Below are 9,487 nucleotides of genomic sequence, written 5' to 3' on the forward strand. Positions count from 1 at the left end.
CGCATGTTTACAAGGAAGTTGGACTGTACCACTTTTCCCCACGGAAGGTGTATATTATGTATATTTTTAAGCTTAAAACTAATTCTTGATATTACACTTCTATTATTCAGGGCCTTTAGGAGGGATATAAGTGGGTTTGGGGTGATATAAGATAAAGTGACTGGACAGGAATGCGAACAAAAATGGAGTGGGGTTTGGGCTCTCCCCTGCACAGATAATGGGATAAACCAGGCCTGGGCGAGTTCTTTCCTTTCGCTGCTGCGGCCGCCGCCATGAGGTGAGGGCGCGTAGGTCTTGGATTTGGGCTGATTTGGTTTGACTCGGGTCCCCGGTGCTCGGTACTGCGGCCCCAGGTGGGGAAGAGGAGATGGAGGCAGCTCTGAAGCTACAGGTCCTGGAGCTAGGGGTGGATCGGAGCGCACTAGGCCGCGGTCCCTAAAGGATGGGGGTGGGGGAGCGTCTTGGGAAGAGACCGGGAAAGGGCTGTCCCGCCGGCGCTAGACCCCAAGTGTGTGGCGACTTACACGGATATGGCTAGGGCAGCCAAGGTACCTAGGCAGTGACCCCCGTTGCTGGGCGCACCGGCAGATCCCTGCCACCACGTGACGTGGGACAAGCCTTGGGCAAGCCCTAGGCCTCCTACTCCTCGGAGTGAGGCGATGCTCCTTGATGCTTCTCGCCCAGTTGGCTGCTTCAAGAGAAACCTCTGAGGGTGGTTGAATGAGCTTATTAACTGGTAAATATAGGGAATGAGCACAGAAAGCAAAGGCGTATGTCACCATTCCTAGATACGCAGTCTGCTTCACAGACATGTCCACTTGGCCCCAGATACTTCAGATACTTTTTATTTTATTTGATTTTTTTTTTTAGATGTTGATGGACCTTTACTTTATTCATTTGTTTATATGCGGTGCCGAGAATCCAGTGGCTCACACGTGCTAGGCAAGCGCTCTACCACTGAGCCACAACCCCAGCACCAAATACTTTTTTAAAATTATTTTATTTATTTATTTTTTAATGTGGTGCTGAGAATCGAACTCTTGCCACTGAGCCATCACCCCAGCCCACTTCAGACACTTTTTACACATAAATACTAGAAAGGCATAAGCTCCAACTTCATCCCAGGTTGGTCGTTCACAGTTTCAGGGAAAACTGAGGCAAAGAGAGGTTAAGTTGGACTTAAATTTTCTCCCAGGGTGGCCACTTGAACCCTGCAGGGCCAGATCTTGATTAGGTGAAGAATTTTATTTGGAGCATATGTGGGGGCAGAGTCTTGAAGGTTCAGGTTGTGTTTGCCCTTAATAGTATTGTTTACTTTCTTGTATGTTGTATTTTATGATGTTAAAAAACCTTGGAGGGCAGGTCTTGGAATTCTCATTTTTGCTTAGGAATGGCTACCATAGCCTGATAATGGTTTATTATATGTTCTAGTATGCTCAGGCTTCAGAAGAGGCTTGCCTCCAGTGTCCTCCGCTGTGGCAAAAAGAAGGTCTGGTTGGACCCCAATGAGACCAATGAAATCGCCAATGCCAACTCTCGTGAGTACTTGGGATCTCTTTCCCTTTTCCACCCCTTTCCCTTGTCCTGCATCAGATGAATGTTAACCCTTTATAGACCTAGGAAAGCTCATGATCCAGGGGACCTGTAAAATGGAGGATTCAAAAATGTGGAGGGCTGGAGTTGTGGCTCAGTGGTAAAGCGCTCGCCTAGTATGTGCAAGGCGCTGGGTTTGATCCTCAGCTCCACATAAAAATAAATAAAGGTATTATGTCCAACTGCAACTTAAAAAAAAATGTGGAGATAACAGAGGGTCCCCTTAATGCCATTTGCCTGAACCTGAAGGAAGTTAGTGGAATCATCTAATGTTACCTTAATAAACTATTATTGAAGTGGATAGTCTGTTTTATATACCTGTAGGTTTCTGAAAAGGAAGCAGTAGTACTCTAATACTGGCATTGAAGATTAGAGAGATGATAAAAAGAAGTACACGTACAGGGCTGGGGTTGTGGCTCAGTGGTAAGATGTTTTAGTTTGCTGTGGAACATTTAAAAGGTAGAAATGTTTTTAAAGAGTAAGAAATACTTGGTGCAGTGGCACACACCTGTAATGCCTGTGACTTAAGAGGCTGAGGCAGGAGGATCGGAAGTTTGAGGGCAGCCCCCAACAAGTTAGCCAGGCTCTTAAAAATGTTGAGGGGGGTGCTGGGGATGTGGTTAAGTGAGTTTAATCCCTGATAATTATTTACTGTATATTCTGGGTTCAATCCTTGGTACCCCCCCAAAAAAAAAAAAACTAAAAAACTGGGATGTAAGGCACAGTGGTAGCCTAGCATGCATGAGACCTTGGATTCAATCCCCAGTACTGCCAAAAAAAAAAATTGATGTCCCAGTATTTCCACCATTTTGAAATGACTGAGCCAGCAATCTGAGTAGTGTCCTCCCTCCACTGCCATCCCCACACCCCCACTAACCAGGTGCTTTGTGCTTTCCCAGGTCAGCAGATCCGGAAGCTGATCAAAGATGGGCTGATCATCCGAAAACCAGTGACTGTCCATTCCCGGGCTCGATGCCGGAAAAATACTTTGGCTCGCCGGAAGGGCAGGCATATGGGCATAGGTAAGCACTGTCTTCCCTTTTCAAGTTGACACTAGTGTTGGAGTTAGTGGTATTCTTGATAGAAAGAATACCACGTTGACTGAGTCCTTAGTCTGTGCCAAAGATTCTTCTGGGTATTTGAAAATCATAAAATCATTTCTAGTGTCAGGATGTTTTGTTTATTTGGTATTTGTTTGCTGGGTTGGTTGTTTATACTAGGAATTGAACCCATTGACCACTAAGCCACATCCCCAGTCCTTTTTTTTATATTTTATTTAAAGACAGGGTCTCACTAAATTGCTTAGGGCCTCCATAAGTTGCTGGTCTGGCTTTGAACTTGTTTGTTTTTTTGTTTTGTTTTGTTTTTTGCAATGCTGGGGATTGAACCCAGGGCCTTGTGCATGCGAGGCAAGCATACTGTCAACTGAGCTATGTCCCCAGCCTCTAGCTTTGAACTTGTGATCTTTCTGCCTCAGCTTTCTGAGCCTCTGGGATTACAGGTGTGTGCCATTGTGTCCAGCTTAGTGTCAGGATGATTTAAGGAGAGCAAAGCCACTTAAGCATAACATACTACCTCAGTACATGCCCTTTCATATCATGTTCTGCATGGAGTGGGTAGTAATTTACCTGTTTGCATTTCCTTTTTTTTTTTTTTTTTTTTAAGAAAATGAGTAAATAAGTCAGGTGTGGTGATGCATGCCTGTAATCCTCAGCTACTCAAGAAGCTGGGACAGGAAGGTTGCAAGTTCCAAGGCTAGCTTCTGCAACTTAGCAAGGCTGTCTCAAAATAAAAGGGGTTGGGGATATGGCTTAGTGGTTAAGCAACCCCTGTATTAATCCCCAGTACATTCCTTCTTTTTTTTTTTTTTTAAGTACATGATCGGGTTAGAGGTGTAGCTTAGTGGTAAAGTGCAGGCACAGGATGCATGAGCCCCTAGGTTATTTGAGTGTGAATTGAGGTAAGTCCCCATCAACTGGCTTTCAAAAGTACCTTGAAATATGTTGAGCTACAATGGGCCTCAGTGATGTCTAATTCCTAACTCCTCTTACCCATAGGTAAGCGAAAGGGTACAGCTAATGCTCGAATGCCGGAGAAGGTGACCTGGATGAGGAGGATGCGGATTCTGCGTAGGCTACTGAGGAGATACCGTGAATCTAAGAAGATTGACCGCCACATGTGAGCTCCCCTGTTTGGCCTAACGCCCATTTGCCGTTTCAATGGTTTATTCTTTGCACAGAGTTCTGTTTCAAAGAGTAGGATTTATCCTAGTGAGAAGAAGAAAAGCAGAGCTCTCACAAAGTAGGAGGGGGTCTGATAGCAAGTTTTCCCCTAGTGTTTTTCTTTGTTATCCCATATGCCATCAGAATAGACCAAGGATTGGATTTATTGTCCAGACAAGCTTCTTCTGTCTAGGGACTACACAAAAAATATTGGTTGGGGAAAGTAGTTCCTGCAGCAATAGGAAAGAGGAAAGGAATTCTACAAGCTTATAGGGACCAATCTCTGAACCCATACTGACCAGATCCTCTGCTCCTTAACCCTGCAGGTATCACAGCCTCTACCTGAAGGTAAAGGGGAATGTGTTCAAAAACAAGCGGATCCTCATGGAACACATCCATAAGCTGAAGGCAGATAAGGCCCGCAAGAAGCTCCTGGCGTAAGTTTCTTAAAGAATTGACCCAAGTCATGCGCGGTAGTATACACGTGTAATCCAAGCAACTCGGGAGATTGAGGCAGGAGGATCACAAGTTCAAAGCTAGCCTCAGAAGATTAGCGAGGCACTTAGCAACTCAGTGAGACCCTGTCTCAAATATAAGAGGTTTTGGGTGTGGCTCAGTGGTTAAGTTCCCCTGGGTTCAATCCCCAGTTACCCTCCCAAAAAAAATTGACTTTAAGCTGAGTGTAGTGGCACACACCTGTAATTTCAGTGACTCAGGAGGATCACAAGTTCAAAGCCAGCCTTGGCAACTAACAAGGCTGTGTCTCAAAATTAAAAACAAAGAGGGCTGGGGATGTAACTCAGTATTAAAGCCACCTCAGTACCAAAAAGAATAATTGCCCCTAGTATTGTAGGTACAGATTTTTTTGACATTCATTATAAGGATTTTCCTGAGATAAAATGTGCTGATGCCTGAATCTTAACTCACATGCAATCTGTCAGGAATACAGATGTTGCCTTAGAGGTGTGGGCTCCTCATCTGCCCATGATGGTTGGGGATGGTAGGTTTATTGAAGCAAGAGTTCTTGGGGCCCCCAGCAACTCATTCCTCAGGCTGACTAATCCAGAGGGTTTAAAAGTCTGAGTGCTTCTGTCTCCCCAGCATCTAGTCTTATCCAAAACTGAAACTTCTTTTCTTTTCCCTTACTAGTGACCAGGCTGAAGCCCGCAGGTCTAAGACCAAGGAGGCTCGCAAGCGCCGTGAGGAGCGCCTCCAGGCCAAGAAGGAGGAGATCATCAAGACTCTGTCCAAGGAGGAAGAGACCAAGAAATAAAGCTCCCCTCTTGTGTCTGTACATAGTGGCCTTGGTGAACAGTCCTTGAAATAAAAACAAGCTTTATCTGTTGCCTCTGCTTTCTGTGAAGTTTTTATCTGCTTAGTGAATCTTCACAATTTAGGTCCACAGTAGAGCCTGGGATGCAGGCCCTATCCAAGGGCTATTCTCTTTCTTTCCTTCTACTAAGGCTTTTCCTCAAGTCAAACTTACTCCCCCTCCATCCATGAAAGAGTTGTTTAATGGGATGTGGTTTCAAGAAAGTTTCGAAACTACCCTTTTAACTCAGGAGACTGAAGCAACTTAGTGAGGCCCTACTTAGCAAGTCCTTGTCTCAAAGGCAAAAAAGGGGCTTGGGAATATGGTTAAGTGGCCTTGGGTTCAATACACCAAACCAAAAGAACAAAACTAAAACTGCCCATTAGCTAGTCAACATGGCACATGCCTGTTAGTCTCAGCAACTTGGGAGGCTAAAGCAGGAGCCTCAGCGATTTAGCAAGTCTCTAAGCAACTTAGTGATACCCTGCATCAAAATAAAAGGGGTGAGGAGGGGGCTTGGCGTATTAATTGCTCCTGGGTTCAATACCTGGTACCAAAAGAAACCTAGGCAATCCTCAGGTGATCCTCCTTAAGTAGGTGAGACTGAAGGTGTAGACCCCAGTTCCTAACCAAGGGGTCACATTTTTTAAAAAAGCAGTAGAAAATATTAGTGTGGGGCTGGGGTTTGGGGTTGTAGCTCAGAGTTAGAAAAGTCTCACATGTGTGGCATTGGGTTCAATCCTCAGCACCACATAAAAAATAAGTAAATAAAAAGTATTGTGTCCATCTACAACTAAAATAGTGTGTTAAGCTTCTTAACTGTGCCCTGAGATAAACACTTGAAATCTACTCAGAAAACTGGGCTAAACTGCCACCATCCCAGAAGCTACCAGACCCTTTTTTCAAGTGGAGCTACCTAAGCAGTACATAGAGGTGTAATGGAAGCTACCGTATACAAGGAACCCAATTACTAAGACTTTTCTTTCTTGCCTTTCTGTCTTGATTTATACCCACCATAGGGCACAAAGACTCCTCGCCGAGCAGAAATTGAAATAGAGGTACAGTACAAAAGCCAAGTTTGTGAGTTGCTTAATTTGTCTGCTTAATGAATTTGTACCTTCTCTTAATAGGAAGAGGATTACATTTTCCCACTTAACTCGTCCTAATAACCTCCAATACATTTTTCTTTTTTTTTTCTTTTTAAACTTTTTGTTTTATTTATTTATTTTTATATGGTGCAGAGGATCCAACCCAGGACCTCATGTGCTAGGCGAGCCCTGTACCGCTGAGCCACAACCCCAGCCCATCAATACATTTTTCAATGAAGAATCTGTGAGCCAGGTACTGTTAGGCACTTTACATTGATTTACATTGAGTCTCTAATCTTCACAACATTGTGAAGTCAGGTTATCACCATCTCTATTTAATAAAAGAGGTGAAATGATGAGATTATACAACCTGAAATAAGAGGCATCTGGTAGACACTGATGCTGGGGGCTGAGAGAATCTTCATCCCCATACCTCAAGCTTTATGAGCCTCCAAACCTTGAATTATGAGAGGAATAAACCAATTGGGGTGGGTAGAGTGGCTAGAAGAATTTGGATTTATTGAGGTTTTGGCAGATGTCCAGTGGAAGGAATCAGGCAGCCAGTTAAATAGAGGGTTGGGGCTGGGGGTTATTCAGCTCAGTTAAGAGCTCTGGGTTGGAGAAACAGACTGGGAAAGAAAGTTAGGCAAGGGGGCCATCTCCTTACTATTACTGGTTACCTACCTCCCCCCACCTCCTGAGGATCTTTTGTCTTGGGCTAACACTTAGGGGCATTACCCTTCACATCCCGGGATGTATGGTACAGATGGGAAAGAGCAACACCTAATGGGAAAGGCAGGGTATTTTAGTTCTGTCTCCAGTGCTCTCATTCATTTCAGGGCAAGGTGGAATTCAGAAATGCCCAGACCTGCCCCCAACCTCAATCCATGTGCATCTGAACCTTGAGCACTGATTTCTGGACTCCTATGTTCACTGTAGCAGCCTGTTTGCTTTATCCCTGGGCACTTGATCTAAGCCTTTGCTATTCTAAGGGGAGACACTGAGACCTAGAAAGGGAAGGGTCTTGGCCAAGTTCCCAGCTTGGTGTGAGGACATCTCCTTGCAAGGCCTGGACTGGAGGGGAAGGGTGTTGGAAACCACTCCAACCCAACTCTTCTTCAATAGTAGAGAACAGGACCCCAGGAAGAGAATGATGTAACCCAGGCTCAGGACCCTCATAGAACAGGAACTCGTTCCTCCCTGGACCAGGAGATGGTGCTGTTCCCTCGCAGGAGGCTGTGGGTGTAGGCTGAGGGCTCTCTGGGGTTTTTTTTTTTTTTTGGTTGATTATGTGGTTGGGCATTTTGGAAGGTGGAGGGGGAAGGGACTGATTGGGTAGAGGAGCCTACCTCTTGGAGGACCTGGAGTCTTGTCACTTTTTTCTTTTCTTGTATGCTAGGAAAGTGCTCTACCATTGAGCTATACCTCCAGTCCCACCTCACTTCTTTCTGAACCTCACCCCAGACCTGGATGTTATCTCTTTCTACCATGATTTTCCAAACCCTTACCAGGACAATCACTGAGAGTGTCCCATTCCCAGGAAACCTCAAGTGAAAAGAACCCTTGCAATAACCATCTCTTCTAGATCCTGGAGCCTTGTGAAAAATCCAGTTTTAAGCTGGGCTTGGTGGCACATGCCCATAATCGCAGCAACTTGAAAGGCTGAGGCAGGAGGATCACGAGTTCAAAACCAGCCTCAGCAAATTAGCAAGGCCCTAAGCAATTTAGTGAGACCCTGTCTCAAAATAAAAATAAATGGGCTGGGGATGTGGCTCAGTGGTTAAATGTCCCTGGGATCAACACCTGGTACAAAAAAAAAAAAAAAAAAAAAAAAAAAGTTTAAAATGTGTCCTAACAGCAGAATACAATGGCTCATGCCTATAATCCCAGCATATCAGGAGGGTGAGGAAGAAGGATTATAAATTTGAGGCCAGCCTCAGCAATTTAGCAAAATTCTAGGCAACTCAGTGAGACCCTGTCTCACAAATTAATAAATAAAAAAGTGTGGCTGGGGATATAGCTCAGTTGGTAGAGTGCTTGCCTCACATGCACAAGGCCCTGAGTTCAATCCCCAGCACCACAAAAAAATAAATAAATAAAAATTTAAAAGTGCTGGGGATGTAGCTCAGTGGTGGAGTGTTTGCCTCCACCATGAGGCAAGAGCATGTGCAAGGCTCTGGGTTTGATGCCAAGCTTCCTGATTCCCAGATGGTATGCTTTCTCTCAAGAACATAACCACTGTCCTCATCATATAATTTTGTACACCTTTTACTCCCAGGTAAAAACTCCCTGAGCAAGCCCAACCTCCTTTTTTTTTTTTTTTTTTTTTCAGTCCTGGAGATTGAACCTACGGACTCTATTACTGAACCACATCCCCAGCCCTTTTTATTCTTAATATTTTTGAGACAAAGTCTTGCTAATTGCTGAAGCTGGTCTCAAACTTGTGATTCTTCTACTTCAGCTTGAGTCACTGGGATTACAGGTGTGCACCACTGTGTCTGGCTTCAACCCCTCATTTTCTTGATGAAGAAACTGAGGCCCAGAGGAACCATTAACTCCCCAGAACCTTTGCATTGCCCAAATCTTAGTGCTGCCTTTGATTTCAGCTCTGCAGTCTCCTGTGTGGGAGGGTGTCTTTCAGAGTGGGATCTGCAGAGGCACTGAGTATAGCTACAGCTGTCAGGCCAGGAGCTAGCACACAGGTAAGGGGGATAATGAGGTTTGGGCCTCCTTCTTGGTGCTGTCTCTGAGGCTGAGGTAGGAACAACCTGCAAAGCACTGGAAGGCCAAGGCTGGACGTGCACACTGCCTTTCTTGTACTCCTCAGCAGGTCTCCCAGCTGGCCCAGGCACTGGGTGGCTGGGGGTGAAGAAGGTGTAGGGGCCACAAAGAGGGCTACCTAGATGGGTGGGTTACATGGGGGGCTTACCCTATGTCTTCCTCTAGGTCTACTATTCACCCTCTCTGCCCTTTTAGCCCTCCCCATCTTTGGCTCTAAGACACTCACCCCTTACTGCCACTCCCTTGAGTCCAGGTAATCATTACCTCACACAGGTGAAGCTCAGGCTGAGGGGGGGATTAAGGGCATGTGTAGGTCAGAGCCTGCTAAGCCAAATGGTGGCTGGCACTGCCAGTGGTTTCCTAGGCATCCTCTACCCCAGGCCAATGGTGTTGCTGGTCCAGGCCCTCAAGAGTAGGCACAGAGGAGGGTAGAGGCTACAGTGGGGACACAGCTGTTCCCATCCCCTAGGCTGTGAGCACACTGTCAGAGA

The 9,487-nt window shown here is 45.5% G+C and overlaps 1 protein-coding gene across 1 annotated transcript; it reads left to right on the forward strand.

The window, feature by feature from the left end:
- The first annotated feature begins 255 nt into the window (after positions 1-255).
- Positions 256-5,160, forward strand: RPL19 (ribosomal protein L19). Its single transcript, XM_081271304.1, has 6 exons — positions 256-277; positions 1,432-1,538; positions 2,493-2,615; positions 3,651-3,771; positions 4,142-4,252; positions 4,965-5,160. Exons 1-6 carry the CDS (start codon positions 273-275, stop codon positions 5,086-5,088), a joined length of 591 nt encoding a protein of 196 aa, XP_081127430.1. The 5' UTR covers positions 256-272; the 3' UTR covers positions 5,089-5,160.
- Positions 5,161-9,487: the final 4,327 nt, after the last annotated feature.

The sequence above is a fragment of the Spermophilus citellus genome, assembly GCF_964194105.1.
Source record: "Spermophilus citellus genome assembly, chromosome: 17".
Lineage (NCBI taxonomy): Eukaryota > Metazoa > Chordata > Mammalia > Rodentia > Sciuridae > Spermophilus > Spermophilus citellus.

Coding starts and splice junctions, on each gene's coding strand:
- RPL19 (XM_081271304.1), top strand. Junction 2,616..3,650: donor GGGCAGGCATATGGGCATAG/GTAAGCACTGTC, acceptor TCTTACCCATAG/GTAAGCGAAAGGGTACAGCT. Junction 3,772..4,141: donor AAGAAGATTGACCGCCACAT/GTGAGCTCCCCT, acceptor TTAACCCTGCAG/GTATCACAGCCTCTACCTGA.